Raw genomic sequence first — 22,520 nt, forward strand, 5'->3', positions numbered from 1 at the left:
TTTTGTTACAATAATTAAGGGTTTAATATGTGGGTGACAAGTTCTGAGCTAGATTGCATATACTAATAGTTCTTCTACATCCCCGCTGGGCAACCGAAGCCTGAAGTTATATGCTTCTTTGGGAGGAATAAACCGTTCCAAAGACTTATGCACTTACAATACATTCATATATGACCCACCACCACTCATATGATGATGTTTTATCAGCATGCCAGTGGGTTTGTTAAGGAGCATAGGAGGATCACACAGAAACACAGCAACATGATCACAACAACATGAATGAACACCACAACTGATTGATTCATCTCTTTCTAAACTTGTAACAGCTATTCTGGATCATTAGCCTAATTGTTTTGAAAGTGTAACGATATACCTGGTGTGGGACGTTGATTCATCCTAGAGGGGAATTAAATGAATTTACTGCTGTCTCCGTTAAACCTTCGGTCTTTCGCTTGTCTGGACTATGTTGAGTTTTTCTGTTCTGGCTCCTCTAACACATCACAACAAAGACAACACCAAAAGACATAATGTTGGCTGTCCAGTAAAGCTTGTAAAAATACAGCAAAGAATCAACAGTTTAGGTGTACTTACAGACAAAACTAAAATAGATTTTCTTGTGCAGAAGACATCTAGAGGAATATTGCCTTTTGATTTTACATTCTGTGCTGCTTTAGTCTTTCTGTGCCTGTCTGTTTTGGTGCTGCAGTAGCGTGGGCTGTTGCTTTCCCTGTCTAAACAAGCAGATACCCAACTGAATCAGTTGGGTACCATTCAGCCATCAGTTGGATTTAATTTCACTAACCTTTTATTTGTTAGCATATGGTTTGATTTATGTTTTCTCAGCTCAAAGGCTTTTGGGAGCGTACATTATCTTTGCATTCCACGAGATAATCATTGTGCTTGCTTTTTACCTGTGGGAAATCTAATTTAAAACTCAGTTTGTAGCCATAGATTTTCAGACCCTCTATATCAAATGTCTAAGATGAATTCCTGATGTGCGAATCCCTCCAGTCTGTCTGCATTCATCTAGAGCTAGATATCGCCTTTTCTGTAACTGTTAGTTCAGTAATTTGAAGTGGCAGGGATGGACAGGTGAACAGGGATGACTAGGAAACACTTCGGTGTTCTCATTTACCCACCTCTTTGGGATTACTAGGTCAGTGGAATTATATTTAGTCAGACAGGGAGCCCTAATCCAGTTTTACTGTGCTTTGTCTACACTTTGTTCTTCTCCAGGTACCTGCACTTCAACAATATTGAGTCTTTGGAACCAGAATCATTCACTCACCTACCAAAGCTGGAACGACTGTAAGTTCATGCTGTCTGACCTTTCGCCAAAGATTCTAAAAATGTATGCACTTCACACACAATCCTTAAACGTTCTCAGGAGGAAAAAGCACATTCCAATTTAAATGCTCACATCATAAATGGATTAATAAATCCAAAAGCGCAACTGGATTCACTTGGGCACTTGGAATGAAATAAAGTGTCAATTCACCCCGGTCCAGACTTTGCTTAGCAGGACATTGGAGTGACCTACTGAAGCAAAATGTCAGCGGCAGTATGAAATCAGTACAGCCAAATGCCTCCTTAAAACTCCTTTTTTAGTGAAGAGACTGGTTTGTCGTTGCTTCCAACAATAATAAAGTAATGATAGCAGATTCTAGGAGTTGATCCCTGACTTATACCGAGTTCCCATGGGGCTAATTGTATTTGTCCTGTGAGAGCTGTAAGATAATGCATGTGTTCTTTTCCCTCTGTTGTTTATTTGTTAAACCAACAACTCTAGTTCAGTTGTTTAGCAGACCAGGAAATGTATCGGGTTTGCATTTTTTGCTAATTCTACTGATCCGAAAATTAGTCGGTCAGAGAAAAAGAAACTAGGGTAACTGAATGAGATCACAACACAAAGTCCTGGACTGAGGATTGAGAACACATCTTGGCCTCATTAAACACAGAGCTGAGCTAGTTGGAACCACAGATAGAAATGTCACTTTGAACATGGTGTTGATCTTAGATCACTGATTATATACTGTAGGGGTGCACGATTCAGAAAATGTCACGATTCGATTTAATATCAATTTTTTTTTTTTTTAGGCTCAATATTCGATTCAAAATCGATTTTTGATTCAAAAATGATTCTTGATTTAAAAAAAAAAAAACGATACACAGTATGTAAATGTAGTTACTTTTCCAATGTAATTGCAGTAGACCTACAATAAAAAAAAAAATGACATTTCTTTTTTTTAAATATGAATCGATTTTTGGAATTCTATGAATCAATTTTGAATCAGTAGAGCTTGAATCGCGATACGAATGTGAATCTATTTTTTTTGCACACCCCTAATATACTGCGTTAATATGTACGGTGTCGTAATGTTACTCCAACTCTTTGGGATAGTTGTAATTTAACTTCAATTATCCTTATTTACTACATGTAGAGTTGTCCCGTGAAATCTGTATAAGGTTATCTTAATGTGACAACTTCATATTAAATTTAATAGTGATATTAATATTGTTGTTCCTGACCACTAGAATACATAACCAGATGGATTAAATTGTTTTAATAATGTCTCAGTTAACATGTTTTTTATCCTCTGTTAATAATCAATCAGCTATGTTTGTAAATTAATTAAAGCTGTGGTTCTCTTGCACACAGACAGCCATAATGTTTTATATGTAGCCTACAAGAGCTCTTGATATGAACCTTCTTGACAATGTGCAGATGTGAGGACGCCTCGGCTTCTAAAACTCTCCACCAGATGTCTAAGGGTTGAAGAAAGTCCTGTTAAATTATTGTTTCATTGTCCCTGTTTATGGGCCAGAGGCTACCCAGCATATCTATACCTCCAAGTCACTGGAGAAGGAAAGACGTAGTAGAGACACCTGCAAAACATGGGGGAAAGGGGAGGGAAGGAATTCCCAGATGCACACTCTTGTTGGCTTTTTGGGGAATATCTCCATGGTCACGGTCAAAGCAGTCACTTTGGCAAAGTGACCAGCGAGCATATCTGTAGATCGGTTCCTACAGATTAGGGTAGAAGATGAAGAACTGCATCAAGATTATCTTGATTTAGTCATTTTAAGAATGAACAGTTTTGGGGGATTTTGTTGGGGCGGAGCCTTGTATAAAAGGAAACCGTTTTGATGTCTGCTTTTAGCTAAGGAATACAAGTCTCCGGGGTCATCGAGTTGAGTGGTCACGGTGTGTCTGGGAAGATGAGCATGTTTTTTTTTTCCTACAAAATATGTTGATCAATATGTTAAAAAAACTGATTCATACGTTCAAAGTTCCTCATGCCTGAGTAAAACCATTGATTGACATAAATGTACTCTTGCAAATCCGCTATATACAGTGATAAATCATTTCATAGTTTTTCTCTCTCTCACTCAGGTTTTTGCACAACAACAGAATCACCCAGCTAGTCCCGGGAACCTTCTCTCATCTTCAGGCCATGAAGCGATTGTAAGTGGAAAAGTCCCTAACAACCAATGAAACAGCTGTTTCACTAGAATGCATGTCTTTATCAATTTATGTAGCTTACTCCCATGATACCTAGTATCAAGTGGGGCCTGTTGTCCGTTACATGCCATGTAGCCACAGTACACTGTTCTCACGCTTCTTTGGCTGCAAGGTTGTTTCTATCACATGGCTCACAGCCCAGTCCTCCCCATAGTTTTGCTATTCTCTGTTTGACTCCGCTGCAGAGGAGATTTGAAGGGACTGTAGCGTGGGATATGATGAGAAAAGCAAATAAAATGAAATCCTAATATCCATCTTGCACAAAGGATGCTAATTGTCTCTGAAATATGAGAATGTGGGTTCCTACAACATGAGGACAACTATCTCTAATACAGCTTCAAACTCCAGCCTCCTCCAGCCAACAGACAGTGAATCACAATCAACAGTTTGGCCTCATCCCATTGCTTTCTCCCCTCTTTTCTCTGCCATGATTGACTGTCTAAGTATTTGTAGCAACCCAGGCCAGTGCTTTAAAAGAGATACTAAGAGAAACTGCAGTAGACTCGCACTGACTCTGATCATGGCATTTAGTGTTGGAGGATATATAAATGATCACTTAGACCCTGAAAGCACAAGTGACTAAACATAATTCTTTTTCATAACACACTTTATCAAATGAAGCTTCACAAATGTAAACATTGCCAGTTAAATTTTCTGTGATCCATTTCATGGATAATGGACACATTGTGGTAGAACTAAAAGCTGGATGAGTTACCAGAAGAGGAGGCCAAGCAGAGAGAGTTTCCCACGGCACGAGGAGAGTTTCTTCCAATATGGCCCTGCTGAGCCCCACTGTTTGGCCTGTACTGGGCCTGGCTATGCCAGATCAGGTTTAGTTCATAAACTGCCAGAGAGGATTTACACTGCTGCATGCACATACTCCACAGCTACATGTCATATACAGTATGCTTTATGGATGGACTACATGCCCATTTCTCACTTGCTATGTGTATATGTGTCTGTGCATGTTGTCTGTGTGTTCAGGCGACTGGATTCCAATACATTAAACTGTGACTGTGAGCTGCTGTGGCTGGCTGACCTGCTGAAGCAGTATGCTGAGTCGGGCAATGCCCAGGCTGCTGCTACCTGTGACTACCCCAGCCGCCTGCAGGGCAGATCGGTGGCAACACTCACCGCTGAGGAGCTCAACTGTGGTATGGAAAAAATAGCCTAACTTCACACTGAGCATGACAATACCGGAATATCATGACATTTTCGTTGGCACATTTGACACTGGGACAGTCATATTATAGTGTATGCTGTATTGGAAATTAGACTGATTATCGCTGTGGAACTTTAATGTGCTGCAACATTAATGGAAAGCACTCCAACTTGGTTGTTGAACATCTGGGCAAGCAAGCACACATCTGGGCAAGCCTACATGAAGCCATACACACATGGTTGCATAGCAGCATGCATGTGGTTTCCATGTTCCTATTTCAATACACACTCTCCTAACTTAAACCACAACTCAGTCCACATACAAACCTACAGCCTTCCTGCTAGCAAATAGCAGGTCACCCTATCTCACATCTACAGACACAGGTGTCTCCTCTCCTTGTGTCTGAGGTCTGCTGGCACCCAGCTGTTTTACTCTCCATACAACATCAGCTGTGCCTCTAGAGACCAGAGGTCTGGTCACCATCAGCTTTAATGGCCAAGAAAGCGTATAGGCTACACACAAGGAATTTGATTCATGAGACATCATGACATCCTGAGCCTCACCTGCTGCCTCCAGGCTGGCACAGTGAGCTAAATGAGTTTGGTGTGAAGGATGTCTGGGTTCGCAAACAGGATCCTTGCATATGTGCTTGGGGAGTTGAGGTGTTGTAGAATGTAGTGCAGTCCCATGTTGACTGAATTAATCATTGACCTGTTTGCCTGTGGATATGATCTGATTGCTGATCTACTATCCGTAACCAGTTAACTTGAATACTACCACTATCTGAGGCCAAAGACCTGAATTGTTTGTCACTCTCATAATTATAGTCTCAAAGTATTTATTGGGTATCTTAATTGAGCAGTGTTCGTTAATGTTCAATTTGTATCTCTCTCTAAGGTCATCAAATGATAAAATCTCACTTTCTATGATTTGTGCTGCTGCCAGACATACAGTAGTTTGACAGAAGATGTCCTGCAGCTTTGTAGGCTGTATTGTGCCATGGTGGGTGCGATGCTAAGTCCGTTCTTGTGATGCAAAGTTTTTATGAACTTTTTATATGTAATATCACATGAGAACTTTATAGTGCCATCCTCTTATAGCCCCAGATCAGAGGATACCTGGCATTAAATGATACAGAATATTTATCTGGTCCCAGACCCCCTATATCTCTTGGCAATTATTTATTTATTTTATTATGTTCTTTGTCAAAATCAAATGTACTCTAAAGACGTATGGGTGAAAAACAAACATGACACACAAAGAGAAAATAATGACAATGCAATGCAGATTAGCAATTACTTTTAATGAGATGAATAATATGATTATATGTTTAACAGATAGACTTTGGGTGGAGTATCACTTGCAAGCCCAAGGAAAGTATGCTTAAGAACAGGTTTAAGTGTAAATGCATGTTTATTTATTTGTATGTGCCGGTTTGCTGCTCCAATCGTCTGTTCAACCAAGCCTTGAGTGAATCTGTCTAGTCTCTCCAATGGTGCTGGCTGGGTGAAGAGTCTGAACCGGGTCATCACGCCTTGGCAGATATCCAGAGACAGTTAAGACAAATAAAAGACTATCCTCTCTGGCCATATTTACTCAGCAACCACATTGAGTTTGTGTAGGTGGTCAACCACAATACCACCTGCCGAACCCTTTATCTGTGTTGGCCACATATTGTTCCAATAAAAGTACAGGTGGAAATTAGCAATTGTTGCTAAAACCTGGCCCAAGACATATTCTCTTGTATTACAAGTTTAATGTCTATTTGTGCATTGTCCCTGTTTAAAATAAATCAATTTCCATTCCCATTCCATTTCAACACTGCAAGTATAAAAGAGTCAAAATTTTACTGTAAGTCTGTATGGCAGATTTTCAGTTGGTTCCTGTAACAGGCGGTTTAAGCTCCTGCAGTAAATCCAATTGTCTTAGCTCTGTGTTTCCTCCAGCTCCCACTGAATACGGTAGTCTGAACCAGGCAGGCAGGTTAGTTGGCAACTGACTGTAACCCAACCACATTTAAATCTCAGCAGCTAATTTGATTGCACCAACTTGCCCATTCTTGCTAAATGTTACCCCCTCCACTTCATCTGTCTACATAGCAACTCAGCAGAGTAAGAATGTCTGCTTGATGGAACATGATGGAAGCCATTCCACACCTCCCTCCCTTCTTGTTCTCCCTCTTCCCCCTGTAAATGAGGTGGAACAATGCACGGCGGGTTGAGCAGCTGTCAAAACAGCTGTCCTTCTTGAGATGAAGTGCCACCTCCCTGCACAAGTGGTATCTGATGAGCCAGGCTTGCCTCCTCATTAGACCACGATGGAGGCTGGTTACCACAAACCGGATTTCCAACTGCAAAAACCTGTGTGTAATTATGTGGCCTTTTCCTCCAGAGGTACCCAGGATCACCTCAGAGCCCCAGGATGTCGATGTTACATCAGGGAACACTGTCTACTTCACCTGTAGGGCTGAAGGCAACCCCAAACCACAGATCATCTGGCTCAGGAACAAGTAAGACACGTAATGTTATAGCCATGCTAAGTAACCTAGTACTTTACTAGTTCCAGTTGAATATATATATTACAAATTGTTCTTCTTGCATAGATTTAAAAAAGTTTTTCACTTACTTAAAGTAAACAATAATCACGTATAGTGACTTATAATCACATTATAATGTCTTATAGCAGTGTTTATTATGCTTTATAAAATGATTATGATGTATTAAATTATGAGAATTATAATACACTATAATCCTGGAAAAAATATGGTAGTCGTGGAGTCATGAGCAATTATAGACGATAATGATACCTTTTATGTCATAAAATAGTTTATAATGTGTTATGGTTATTGTTATCTAGCATTATAATTATTCACAAGGACTTATAACTATACTTATACATCGCTTATATTCATTTATATCAATATATATAAATGTTTTATGTATGTGCACCTTGATCACCCGAATTTCCCTTTTTTGGGATAATAAAGTTTACCTTGACCTTGATTATTAACTCATCATAAATGTGTTTATAATGCATTATAGACACAAAGTAACCAGCAATTATAAAGTATTATAATATTTGACCTTATTATAAAAATGCTTTATAATGTGTTATGATTATAGGTATAAAGTGCTTATAACTATACTTATAGAGCGTTATAAGCAGATTATAACACATTATAACTGTGTTTATTATGCATTATAGAGACAGGCTTAATAGAAAGTGTTACCGAAAGGTTGATTTGATGTTTGTGTTTAGGTCCCATCACATTTAAAATAAATGAACAAAAGTCACCAGTTCTGACATTGCCATGTGAATAGGCGGTATACATATACTGATTTAGGTTTAATTGATTGTGATGTGTATCTCTGTGCACTCCTGATAGCAATGCTCTGAACATGCGTGATGACAGTCGTCTGAACCTGCTGGAAGACGGGACGCTAATGATTCAGAACACCAGGGAGACAGACCAGGGAGTCTACCAATGCATGGCCAAAAACGTGGCTGGGGAGGTCAAGACTTCACAGGTCACGCTGCGATATTTTGGAGCCCCCTGTAAGTGGCTGCTTTTAATTTCAACCTCTGCTCATCACAGGCAACCTGTTAACTACTAAAGATGCAGTGCTCAATATTTCATGCAGAAAGTCATATCGATGTCCAGGCTAATTTACCTACATCATAGATTGACCTGGAAAATACAGAGTTTGGGAAAGGTGAACCTCAAAAAAAAAAAAAATTCTTTCACCTTTATTTTTTTAAAGATTATTTTTTTGGGGCTTTTCCCTTCAATATATAGTGACAGTGGATAGGCTGGAAAGGGGGAGAGAGATGGGGGACGACACACAGCAAAGGGCAGCAGGTCGGATTCGAACCTGCGCCGCTGCAGGACTCAGCCAACATTAGGTGAATGCTCTTACTGGGTGAGCTAGAGGCCGCCCCCACCATCTCCACTCTTACCTCCATTCAGACAGAATTTGTCCAGTGCTATTTTAATCTACACTTGTTACCTTCATGTATTTATATGTTTTGTTGGGATTGGAAAAGACTGGTGACATTTACAGTTTGAATAACATGATGAGGCTTCCTAAATGAGTTCCTAAATGATGTCATTGTGCGTGATACGGTACAACTAGTGGTTTACCATGTGCATGAGATCAAGTATATGCATAGAAACATGATATGAGCAAGGTGTCTGCACTGTGAGTAGCACCTCGGTTACCCACAGAGTTAAGCAGGTCATAGAACTGGGATGTGTCAATGAGCTGTGAGCAAAGCCCACTGCCTTTCATGTAAAACACACACACACACACAGGGTCATTGCCGAGGTGATAGATGGCCCCAGTGATGACCTCTTGTTAATGAAAAGTTTCTAAGAGCAGATGTTGTGCATTTCCTGTCTCTGTGTGTTTGTAAACACCAGGCCTCTCACTGGTACATATTTCCTGTTGACTCCACTGTAATCACAGGCCAAATATGGACAGGAGTCCACCTTATTTTGTGATACACGTAGGAAGTTGTTTTAAAAGTAGTCAGAGTGGCGTTATTGCCAGAAATATACAAACATCTTCTTTGTGCATGTAATGCCCCTTCAGATGCACGTTTCTCAAAAGCTTTCTTTTTAACATTATGCCAACTTTTATTTAGGTCATCACTAGTTTCCTAATAACCTGAGGCTACATCCACACTACTACCTTTCCATTATTAAAAGGCGCTTCGGAACAAAATGATCTCCGTCCACACAAGCATTTATGCTACATATCAAAACTAATCTCTGTCCATATTAACAAGTCTTACAACGCATATCACATGACCATTCATATACTGGCTGTGTGTGTTCAGGTGTAAGCAGGAAGTAGATTGTCAAATGTTACTCTGCAGTTGAAAATCCTGACTGTATAAATTGAAAATACTTTGCAGAAAGAACAAAAGTGGCAAAAAGTAAGACCAGGGATTTATTTGCTTGGACCAATGATGAGGTGGAACTGTTACTGAAAAGGTATATAGACCTACCTAACCGATAAGACTGACTGACGTGTGTTGTTGTTTCCAAAGGTCTCTGTTTCTGCGCGTCCAGACTCGAATGCAACCCCAGAGTTTTCAAACTTAAACGTGGTCAGCAGTGTTTCCAAATGTCTCTGCTTTAGGGGCTTGGATTCGCCATAGTAGCATGGACGCAAGGCGTAAATGTTGCAAAAGATCGTTGTTTTTAATCACAAATAGATTAGTGTGGATGTAGCCTCAATTAACTCAAACCAGAGACCCAGATGAAAAATTGTATCACCTCTGACCTAATTAATCTAACCCCATTCTCACATTCTCCCCTCCACCCTCCCCCTGCTCCTCTAGCACGGCCAAGTTTTGTGATCCAGCCCCAGAACACTGAGGTGCTGGTGGGAGAGAGTGTGACCCTGGAGTGTAGTGCCACAGGCCAACCGCAGCCCCGGGTCTCTTGGACAAAGGGCGATCGGACACCCCTGCCCAGCGACGCTCGCATCAACATCACCCCCTCTGGAGGGCTTTATATCCAGAACGTGGACCAGGCTGATGGGGGACAGTATACCTGTTTTGCCTCCAATAATGTTGATACCATACACGCTACAGCGTATATCATTGTACAAGGTAGGAATCAGAATTCCTTTTTCCTTTACTTAGGCATTGGATTTATTAATAAATAAGACAGATTTCATCTGAATTGCTTTTGGGGGATTTTCTCATCCTAAAAATGTGTTAGCAAAGACTGGTGTCTTTACTGTCCTTCAAATGTTTTAGCACACTGTAACTGTGGACTCATTAGAAGCCATTTGAAATCTAAATGGATTTATTCATATAACAATGCATTTCACAGATTAGAATCTGATACACAATTAGGCAACAAATGATTTTACTGCTATTATCCTGATTCTTTTTAGACATCAGGACCTGTAATCTCACATGAGCTCATCCAATACAAAGTTAATTTAATAAAAACAAGACTTACTGCTCAGCCGGCACTGTCTTACCTCACTGGAAGGAGAGTCTCCATGCAAATCTTTAGGGCACTTGTTCCAGATCTTGCAGATGTCAGTTCCCAAGTGTCTAAATAGGTCTCAATCATTTTGAGATTTGATATCGACAAAATGAATCTTTATATTGCTCACATTACTAATTAAGTTTTCTCTAACTGATTTATCCCCTGGACGTTCTATAGCTTCAGCTGTAATTGTTGGGAATCTGAGGTCTAATAGCTCCATAATGTATCCTCAGTCTGCCATGGCAAGTCAAGGTCAAGGTAACTTTATTTATACCCAAAGGTAGATTTGGCTTACAGTGGGAAGTTTGGTGCATCAGCGTCCTTTTTACAGACACACATAGACATGCATACATACACACAATCGGCAGCAGACTGTTGGGACATAAAACGTAACAAAGGAGACATCATTGTTCATAAAATACACTAAGTCAATGGTTCCGCCGGCACAATATAATAATAATAAAAATAAACAAAATGCAGCAGATCTGTATTTCTACTACTTATTTAATATACGTATAGCCGCTGGGACAAAGCTGTTTCTGTATCGCTTAGTTTTACAGGCTGGTACTTTATACCTGCGTCCCGACGGTAGAAGCTGAAAGTCACCATATAACGGGTGGGAATGGTCTTTCAAAATAGTTCCAGCTGTCCTCTGTAACTGAGGATAACTAACTTAGAATACAGGGATTCTGGGTTGAGCAGTGGCTTTCCAATCAGCTTACTGGACCACTTCACAATTTGATTCAGACGATTTCTATTTTTGAGAGACAAGTTCCCAAACCACAACACAAGGCAAAAAGACAAAACAGATTCAATAAAAGCATGATAAAATAGAGTCATCAAGGTTCTAACAGTGTGGAAAGAGGAAAGTTTTCTCAGACAAAACAATTGCTGGTTTACCTTTTAATAAACATTGTCACAGTTTGCCTCAAAAATCAGTTTACTGTCAATAATCGTTCCGAGATATTTGTAGGTTTCAGCACACTCCACTATTTGACCCTTTTTATAGTGGTGACTTCTCGTGCCTGAGGGAGTGATTTCCGAAAATCAATGACCATGTCTTTAGCTTTTGAGATATTAATCTGGAGGATGGATTTTTCACACCGCTCGACAAAGTCCTGGATAACTGGGCCATGGCCAGTTTCATTGTCTTGCAGTAGACTAACAATTACAGAGTCATCTGCGTACAGTAAAGGCTCCTATGAAGCTAGATTTCATTTTCATACAAAGTTTAAACCGCTTTTTTTCCCTTCTGCCCCCAGCAATCCCCCAGTTCACAGTCACTCCACAGGACCAATCAACCCTGGAGGGTCACACGGTGGACTTCCCCTGTGAGGCAAGTGGTTACCCCCAGCCAGTCATTGCCTGGACACGTGGGGGCAGTCCATTACCCCTAGACCGCCGTCATGTGGTCCTGGCTTCTGGTACTCTCCGCATCACTCGGGTGGCAGCTCATGACGAGGGACAGTATGAATGCCAGGCGGTCAGCCCTGTGGGAACCGTGCGCACCGCTGTGCAGCTCAGCATCCAGCAAAGAGGTGAGAATGTAGGGTGAAGCTTCAAAATGAATGGAGATGATGGGATAGGGCTAGGCGGTGTGGTCTAAAATGTATATCACGGTATAATTTGAAGCACGGACGGTAACTGTATCTATCAAGGTGTGTTTGTTTTTCCTATAATTTTCAATATAAATGCTTCTAAAGTGGTAAAACACTGATATGACAGCTGCATGGCAGCTATTTTACTGTATTACTAGGACATATTTTACATAGTACAGAGTTGTGCTGGACCCGAATATTAGACTATTTGGATATTTTTTCGTCTGGTAAGTATTCCTTTTTCAATTTTGGGATTTGGATATGCATTATTTTTTGTCTTATCTGTTTTTCTTTTTTTTCTTTCATTCTGTAGAATAACATAATCCTTAAAAATAAAACCTTTTAATGAAACTGAATTACATGTTGTTAGAGAAATTTTGGTTTACACACTTTCTCTCTTGTTATTATTAAACTGTTTCCATAGAATAATATTATACTGAATACTCTAAACAAGATAACATGGAGCCATTGTGCGTCCTTGTCTGAGCACGATGTGTTCCTGAGGTCATACATGCCCTCTCAGACCAGATAGGGGAGACGTCATCGACTCTGACAAGATAACAATTGACGACATCTACTCTGTATCATGATTTATTACATTTCACTTAGTATTATAAAAAGCAGCTGTAGAGAGCTTTTCGTTAGGTCTGTACTATTCTGTAATGCGGAGACTGCCTCCTTGTTGGGTTCTCAAGTGAAAATTAACATTGATATAACTTCATTGGTTCTGTCTATGCTTTGATAATGTAAATTATTCTAACACACGTGTTGCAGCGCATTGTTTACATTTCAGCTCAGTGTCAGTCTTTACTGCGTTATGCTGTCATTTACTCGCGTAGAGAAAGGTGCAATAATGACTCGGCAGTCCACAAACTTGTTGCTCTCACTACCAATATTACCTGCTCTGTTTTTACAATATTATGTTGAAAAAACTGCTATAAACAGAGGTCTACTCACCGCTAGACTAATTTATACAGTTTAAAGACTGAATGAATGCAGCGATATCCGTCCATCTCCTTCTCCATCAGAGAAATGTCTGGCTGAATCGAGTTATAACCGACCAGTCTGACGTAGAGGTCTGAATGGTTATACTGTAGCAGCCTAGTGTCTTTTTCAGGCGAGTCAATGAAGGTAAACACAGTAACGCTGACCCATAATGAGCTCTACGGGTCACACGCAAATCTTCTAAAAAGTTGTTTGTATACACTGAAAGATATATAGCGGTGTGTGTGTGTAATGTGTGTGTGCTTCATTTATTTGGCCAAGTTTTTCATCTTTATGTGCAAATATGTGCTATGTAAATATACTACACTGTATTATACTATACTGTAATTCATTCTGCATGTGCAAATGTGTTTTTGTTCTGTGTGTGTGTGTGTGTGTGTGTGTGTGTGTGTGTGTGTGTGTGTGTGTGTGTGTGTGTGTGTGTGTGTGTGTGTGTGTGTGTGTGTGTGTGTGTGTGTGTGTGTGTGTGTGTGTGTGTGTGTGTGTGTGTGTGTGTGTGTGTGTGTGTGTAAATTACAGGCTTGGCATAGCACAGGAAGGCATGGCAGTCTGTAATTCTGTGATGACACCATGTTTTTCCATGTAGTAATGGCTGTTAACATGGCATAAAGTACATGTTGCATAATGGCCCCGCACTGTTAAATCGCCGTACAAGCCCACAACCTTGCTGGCAGTGTATGATGGCTGCCTTATTATAAGAGTGTTGTGCAGAGAAGAAAGTGAAAGCAGGGATTTAAGGGTTGTGATTTTTTTTTCTGTGAATGTACAGCCTTTTGTCGCATCCCACAACCCCCTCTCTCTCCCCCATTTCCTGCCTGCCTGTGAAGATGGCATTTTTTATTTATTTTTTGATGTTTTAATTTTGTTCACATCCCCGATTTCTCTGTGACAGGGAGTGCTACTGGCAACACATTGCCTGCAGCTTTGATACTGTGTACTGTACACTGCAGTGTAACCTGTGTTTTAGAAAGTTAAACTTTGATTTAATGACAGTTAATTAGTGTCAGACTCCAATGAAACTGCCTCCCATCCCACTTTGTTGTGTTTCTAAAACTTGTGGGATTTTCCCATGGCCAGGTGGCTTACTGCTGGCTGCTGCTGGGAACCATGAAGGAATTTGAACATGGTGTGTGGGGGGCAAACACCCACCCTCTCCCAAACACCATCTCAGCTGCGGAAGGGTGTTATCGTGAAACTTAGATCTTAGACAGTATAACACAGTGACTCACTCTGTCTAACAATGCTCAACAATGTGTGTGCATTTGTTGGTGGGGGAGGGGGAGATAAGTGACTGCTGACCTACTCAGTCTCTGTACACAAATGGAAAACATCTCTTCATTTCATGTAATTTAAAAAAGACATTGCATATGTATGCGTGTATGTATCATGTCTGTGTGGTAAGGTTCATTGTTTAAAAACAAAAAAAAGTAGCTGACACTGCTTACACAACTTGTTGGAAAGAAAAAAGAAAAGAAAACTAGTATATATACATATATATGGCATAAATGTGTTCCACGATGAGCAATTGCTCTGCAGTATTTGCTACCACATGAAGCAATGCATTCTTTCTTTTCAAAATGCAGTACATAGGCCTTCATCTCCCTTTGAACTCCACACTTTAATAATGGAAAGAAAAATAGTAACTGCAGTGTAACACAAACACTGTGAGTGTGTGCATGTGTATGTTCTGTGAGTATATACGAGACAAAGATAAGTCTCAAGGTTTAATTTCTGCTGTGATTGATTTATAAAATGCAGTTTACATGTACAATACTTTGAACAGTGGTGGATTATCATTAACATATGCGTATGTGTGTGTATGTTTTAACTCATTCAGTAACGCCTGTTTTCACAAATGCTCCAAGGGACCTGACGGCGGAGTCTGGCCAGGACGTCCAGATTCCCTGCAGCGCTCAGGGCCAGCCACAACCTGTCCTCACCTGGAACAAGGTTAGATGACAAACCTCCTGTTGGCTGAGGAAGGTGCCCGTCGCCTCCTCACCACAGAGGTCATGTGGTTAGACAAGTGCTTACGTGGCTGAAGGAGAATAATAAAGACAAAAGGGACTGGGGCCAGGAAATGGTGTGTGGTTACTTTATTTGTCATTATATTAATTAGTGCAAATAATGACAATGAAATAATAATAATAACTATATTAATATGTTTAAGTTATTCAAGTTGAAGTTTCTGTCCAAACACATCTATGTAAACTTAATCTCGCATAACCAGGCCTATCTTCTATGGTCGGACTTCCCTGCTTATCTGTTCTGGGGTATCAAAACGCTCTGACTTGTTTGTATTTCTTTAAATCAATCCCAAACATCTTGGGCGGCGTTAAGCCCCGGTTGCAGCACTGTAAATCCAGTAAACCAGACTACTAAACTAAACCACTCAGTGGACTGACACAACTGGTCCCATATGTGAGGCTCTTAATCACTGTCTTGCAGTTTGATACCCACCTCCATATGCTAGCTCCCAGGCTCATGACCTCTTCCCTTGGTGCCACCTCCCCACCCTCTCTCTCCCAGGATGGTGTACAGGTGACAGAGAGTGGCAAGTTCCACATCAGCCCTGATGGTTATCTAGAAGTGAAAGACGTGGGCACGGCTGATGCTGGACGCTACGAGTGTGTCGCTCGCAATCCCATCGGCTACCAGGTTGCCAGCATGGTGCTTACTGTCACAGGTAAAACACAAGTGATGCCAGCAGCTCATGACACTTCTGCTGTAATTTTTTCACTTTCTGCTTTAGGGACAGGGTCATATTAGCGAGTAAGGGGTAAACATGTTGCTTATCAATGCTGTAGCAAATTTAGTCACATGGGGGATAAAACCTCATGTGAACTATGGTGTTTTGTAATATGTAAATCTGCTGTCAAATGAAAAGAAAATGATCTGATAATTTCATAGTTTAAACCGTGAGGTAAGTTGTGACATATAATTATTATTCTTGGTGTAAATCATATTGCATTACCATACATCTTGCATGTAGAAGACACCAATTTGCTGCAGACTAGAAATACAGCACTGGACCACGTACAAAGTACAAGTGATACTCCCTCTCTTCATGCAGCACTAATGTGGCCAATCAATGTCGGTCAAAGCCATTATCCTTGATTTCAATTCAATTTTAGTTATTTTAATTGGCAAGACTGTATACAAGACAATTTTGCCAAAGCATATTAATACAAACATGCCTCATGGCAGGTTGCTGCATGTCTTGCTGCCACTCTACAGCAGTCTTCCCTCTACCAGTAGGACCGGAAGGCTCTCTAAGTCACTTAGATAGAGGAACTTTGGGAATATTTGTATTATTGTTTGTACATTATTGGTCTCTAAGTCTTTCATATTGGCTGCATTCTCTGGTAAGAACACAAGCTCTCCTTTCTGGGCAGCCAAGTCTGTCTGTGTCTGCCTACTTCTACTGCCAGGTTGGGTTCACTCAGTCTGTACTTAGTCAGTGTTCTGTTCAGTTCTATCATACAAGTGGGTTGCCAACGTGTACTCTCTGTTTATGGATAGATAGGTTTCCATGTTGTTATGTGCTATTGTTAGTTCTACTTGTTAGTTCCAATAATCTATGTATTTTTCTTTTTAATTCATCATAATTTGGTTGGGTTTAGTTTTTTGAGTGTATGTGTCCTGAAGCTAAGGTGGTCGTGGTGTAATGACTGTTCGCCCAGCCTCAGGACAAGGAGGCAGAGGGTACTCCTTTGTTGGTGTGACTCCTAGCAGCAGAGGACTTTGTAGGAAAAGGATGGAGTGGGTCACTTGTTTTAATATGTTTCCAGAATTTCAGGGCTTGTTTTTGATCAAATAAATCTTAAATTTCTGATTTTAAATATTTACCAGTCACAAAGAAGAGAAAGTGAAGCAGGAAAGTTGGAAAATAAGTTGTAAGCTGTGAGACAAGTCAGCTCTTCCCAGTGTGTGTTGGTGTTTCCTTCTGAGATTTCTCAGGAAGGACCACAGCACTCTAGCCTCATGAGACCATCCTGATCTCGCGAGCTCCAGTTTTCCACTCTCCAATCAGTCTGGCATCTTGAGATAGAGAAAATTTGGAGCCGTTCGTCAAACGACCGACCAATCAGCGTTGGTTTTGAGGCAGGTTTAGTTGTGACGCAACGAGAAGCGACCGTTCAGCCTAAACAACATGGCAGCTTCCACAGATGAGATGAGCGTAGCTATCGCGCAAGTTTGATCCAAATTACAAAGTATTCCTTCATTGAAAGAGGAGCAAATAACGGAACTCAAGGCTTTTCTCGGAGGAAAATATGTTTTTGCTCTTCTCCTGACTGGTTTTGGCAAGAGTTTGATCTGATTGGTTGATTTGGCCTGTCTATCACCAACATACTGTAGGTGGTGATAGACAGATGGTTTATCCAATCAGCTAACCAGTATTTTCACCCCTTCCCAAAAGTTCTCCAACGGAAAGTTCCCAGATGGATATGCCGAGCAAATGCGAAGCAATCCATCTGGCAGAGTCAGGTTACCAGCACTCTGCCTGTGAACCATAAACTGTATAAATGTGCTCAGTTGTTGTTGTCCTCACGTCACAATCTCACTGTGTTCAATGGCACACTAAGATGAAGAATTGTGCCAGAAGTGTGTTCATTCCAACTTGAGGAGGGAAGCTGAAGTGCAGCACCTTAAAAGGTTCAGTCACTTACAGGACCCTGAGCTCTGTTTTCCAACCTTTGTTTTTATCCCCTAAATGTGTTTTGGCCCCTGTTAGCCTCATGTATGTTTGTGTGTGTGTGTGTGTATATGTATGTGTGTGTGTGTGTGTGTGTGTGTGTATATATATATATATATATATATATATATATATATATATATATATATATATATATATATATATATATATATATATATTTTTTTTTTTTTTTTTTTTTTTTTTTGTTGTTGTTAACATTTAAATGACCAAAACACTAAGTGAGGAAGTAGAAAATACATTTTCCGCTTTTTTTGTTATTTATGTTGAGCAACCTCGCATATGCCCCAGTAAAGTTGCAGGTCCAAACATTTTTTGATTAGATCTTTTAACTTAGTTCAACTTGGTTCTAATCAGCCTGTGTGTCTGTCTCTTTGTGACAACAGTTCCTGCAGTCAGCAGAGAGGGGGACACCTTTGTGAGCACGTCCATAGAGCTAGCCATACGTAATGTGGACAGTGCTATTGAGTCAACAAGGAGACGTCTCTTTGATGGGTAAGAGCAAACTCACACAATAAACACACACATTGTCTCTTATTGTAGGTCTTTACACTTATGTAAGTTCCTAAAATGATTGGATCAATAAGCAATGCTGTTCATTATGTATTCACAGTAAGGAATAGTGTAAAATAAAGGCTTCACTTATTATGGCGAACATATGTAATCTTATACTAAAATTGCAGTGCAAATTAAGATTGTGCTTAATATTTACTGTACATTTCACACTCTCATTCCCCCATATTCGTAACATATCATAATCAGCTGAGAACAGAATTTGGGGGTTTGACCACATATATGGAGAGGCTAGCATTCACACTATCATGTGGTTCTGATTTCAATATATGTTCTCTCTTACTCTACATCTGTTATGGAGAAAAGGTTGTGTACAACCAGTGCGTTTGATTAGGCTTACTTTTAATAGCCGCTAAGTCTACAACTTCATGCAGTTCCAAATAATATACTTTTTAAATTAAAATGAGCGCTCATTTTGAGCACATTTTATTTATTTTTATTTATTTTTGCTATATTGCACTTTAGAAATGTAAATTTCTTGCAAGCAAATGAGAGCCTAATCTGCAACAATTTAATGTCATTAGTTCTTTTACAATTGAACTATTTTGCTCTGTACACTCAGTCCAGAGCTACAAGCTCATGGGGCCAAAGTTAGAATACAAATGGCTTGTCTCACATCATCTTGGCACATGACTTGCATGTTCTAAGTCTGAGTCAGAGCCTTCAGGGAAAGAGTATGGCCATTCAGAAGGGCTGCTAACACTGCTGCTCTTTCCCGTTTCAGTGCACGAATGCAGTTTTTAAAGTTGCAGATCAGAGTGCTCCAAATAGAAATGGTGCCTCAGGGCGCAGTACTGACAGCCATTTAGTCTGACAGCTGCAGTCAATATTTGTGATTGCTACTTAACAGCTTTTCATTATATCTTTATCAATGTTTTTTTCATCGGTGCATCGACGTAATCATATCCGGGATGATAAAGGAAATGATTTGGTCTTGAAGTCTTTGTTTATCCGGTGGAGTTTTTGTTGCACTCTGTCACTGTTAGAGATGTAGGTGGTTTCAATACAGCTTATAAGTGTTTCCGTCCTGTTGAATGATGTGGTTAGCAGCTGTGTTTTCCTTGGCATGCACACACATGCACTCTACCCACACATGCATGCACAAATACAGTGCACAAACTCATAGAAACACATGAAGAAGAGAAATACATACATGAACACATAGAGGTAACCTGAACTGAGATGAGGGGATTTCCAGCTCTCTTTAATGACAATCACAGATTAAGAGGCAGCCTCCTCCTTGGCTGATGGCACCAGGGTCTTAAAACATGGTTTGGAAATAACGAGAAACCAGAATGACATTGGAGAATGAGAGTGTATCATGAGAAAAGCTAGTGTAACGTTACTCTGATCACAAAGCACATAGGCTGTTTTGCTACTCACCCGGATTTTCCACCAGGCGCTTGCGGCATTCCAGCTGCGCCGCGGTTTTGTTCCGTCCTCCGCCACGTGCAATACCACACCAGGAGCGTCTCAGAAGCAGAGCTTTTATTGTTCTGGGACGCGCCGTGACGCTGTTGGTTAAAATAAAAATCAAGCATTGACTTGAATGGCCGCAATTGCTCGCGGGGGTCGCATCCGGAACGCAGCGCAGACGCGCCCGGTGGAAAATAGGGGTCAGTGTCAGACAGTTAGACCTTGAGTGTTGTATGTTGATGGCAGCAGCTGTTCATTCTAGAAACAAATTGCATCTGTGACACCAGCATGAAAACAATTTCAGCGCATTGATGAGTCTTGACAACAGCTCTCCCGGTCACAACAATGTTGAAAATGGTGTAAAAAATTTATTTTACCACAGAAAGAATTTGGATGATAAATGTGTTGCACTATAATATGATAAATAATTAAAATCATTATATATTTAATATCTTGTATATTCTACATGTACTGTATCTTCTATGTTCACTGTAGACCATATGCATTTGGAGTGTATTGCTGCTGTAACGAAATTCCAATAAAAAGCTACGTAACTCAACAGATTTTTGCCAAAAATGTTTTCAACCCATTAAAATTTCAAATAAAGTGTTCATGTTTCAATAGTAACTTGGCTTATACATGCATTATGTCATAATCCAAATGTGCTTGCCAAATGAGACAATTTATGTTTTTTGGTTTTCATCTTGGTCTGGGTTGAACATGTGTGGATCTGGCACGTGTCTTAATGGTTTACCAGTGAAGTCCAAATGAATATGTGTTTAAAAAAGTATTTTAAGGTGATGGTAAAGTAGTCCAGTAGACTTCAATAGGGAGCAAAAGCAGGCATAACACACAGTCATGCACACAAATTAATCTCTCATGAGTGAAATGACAAAGTCACATAACATCATATCCATTGTATCTTCTCCTTCGTCCCACTTTTGTTCTCTCCCCACTCCCTTACACCATCTCTCTATCCCTCATCCCTCCAGTCAGCCTCGTACCCCAGGAGAGTTGCTAGCTCTTTTCCGGTATCCACGTGACCCCTACACAGTGGAGCAGGCGCGTGCCGGGGAGATCTTCGAGCAGACTCTTCTGCTCATCCAGAACCATGTCAACCAGGGTCTCATGGTTGACACCAACGGCACCGGTGAGTCTTATAACCGAATATTCTGTACTGCTACTAAAAGGGGCCAAACCAGTCGTTCCTTTAGTTACTTTCCATCATTATGTGCTTATTTTACCGTAAATGTTGTCTACCAACTTGATAGCTCTAACTTTGACGTCTTTATTTACATAATTCTTTGAAATTGTCAAACTCTATATTAAGTTTTTTTTAGATTGTGGACGCTCGTGATAATTAAAATCCCACTTTGACTTAGTGCGTGACACCGATGAGGTTATTTTTCTACACAAACCAAACATTGGCAACCACAAACATTGAGCTGTTGTATAGCACTGACCTTCTAAAATTCAAAAATAGTTTCTTTAACTTGCTTTCTTTATTACATCACTTACTGTATAGTAATATTGATATTGCATCACAATGAAGGAGAGTTTCATGTCCTTACAGGCAACTTGTGTGTGAGCGCTCTGTAGCTGGAGAAAGCCAAGTACAGCTGCTTTCTGTCAGGGTGTGAACAACTTCGGAGGGCCCATGAGAGTCTGCTCTCTGGTTTACTGGTGTTGCTGGGTGGAGCCTTTGGCACACGATTTCTGTTGATTATGCTGCATTCATACATGTAGCATGGGAATTAACCACCATAACAGCTTAATGCTTGGAGGAAATGATTAATAGGTTTGCATTTGAATGAGTCTGACATCATCAAGACAAAATGGTTTTCATCTTGTTTTCTGTAGACTCAAGTTGCTCCTGACAATAGAAGTGGAAATCACAAATCACTTTGCTGATTGGAATCTGTCCATTCAGTTCAAAGATTTGTAGTCACTGACTTTGTAGATCATACACTTTTTTTTCTGACCTAGTTGCATTGCAGTTCAAAGTCACTTCAGTACGTCAGTAAGTGAGTGCATCATCCTTCATATATCCCGATGTAAGATGCTGATCCAGGCTTACGTTCAGAAGCACATTCAGGGGCAAATTCAAGAAAGGCTGCTTTTGCGGGCGCAAAAATGTGCACAAATGAGACAGAAAGAAACCTCGTAATTCTCAAACCACCCGCAAAGGTTGAAATGCACCTCAAACTGCACTGACCGACGTTCATTTCTTTCTGTCAAGTTTAAATTCCTTGCCTGAAGTTTTGAGGAATGCCTCTGCACCTCGTCAGTCAGGACCTGTCGCTCGCAGTCTGAACATTCCTTTTTCTCTCTGCCATTCGTCTGCTGACTCTGTTCTTGGCAAAAGCAACATTTATACTTTGCCACATGGATAATTGCAAACAGACACAATAAAGGCAAATTACACTCAGCTGCAAAACTTTATTGGCATGTTTGCGCTGTAATATCATTAGCACAATATCTTTTGTGAATCAGACCTTGAGACGGGGCAGATAGCGGTT

The 22,520-nt window shown here is 40.3% G+C and overlaps 1 protein-coding gene across 2 annotated transcripts in view; it reads left to right on the forward strand.

Moving 5' to 3' along the window:
• Window positions 1–22,520, forward strand: part of pxdn (peroxidasin) — a 55,979-nt gene that overhangs the window by 20,867 nt on the left and 12,592 nt on the right. For both annotated transcript variants that reach the window (XM_028565350.1, XM_028565351.1), the window contains 11 exons: window positions 1,237–1,308; window positions 3,395–3,466; window positions 4,508–4,677; window positions 7,077–7,194; window positions 8,071–8,240; window positions 10,032–10,304; window positions 11,958–12,233; window positions 15,136–15,248; window positions 15,828–15,984; window positions 18,399–18,507; window positions 20,994–21,151. In XM_028565350.1, the coding sequence (XP_028421151.1) occupies window positions 1,237–1,308; window positions 3,395–3,466; window positions 4,508–4,677; window positions 7,077–7,194; window positions 8,071–8,240; window positions 10,032–10,304; window positions 11,958–12,233; window positions 15,136–15,248; window positions 15,828–15,984; window positions 18,399–18,507; window positions 20,994–21,151 (1,688 nt within the window). The remainder of the gene's footprint in view (window positions 1–1,236; window positions 1,309–3,394; window positions 3,467–4,507; window positions 4,678–7,076; window positions 7,195–8,070; window positions 8,241–10,031; window positions 10,305–11,957; window positions 12,234–15,135; window positions 15,249–15,827; window positions 15,985–18,398; window positions 18,508–20,993; window positions 21,152–22,520) is intronic.

This window comes from Perca flavescens, chromosome 20, assembly GCF_004354835.1.
Source record: "Perca flavescens isolate YP-PL-M2 chromosome 20, PFLA_1.0, whole genome shotgun sequence".
In the NCBI taxonomy this organism is placed as follows: Eukaryota; Metazoa; Chordata; class Actinopteri; order Perciformes; family Percidae; genus Perca; species Perca flavescens.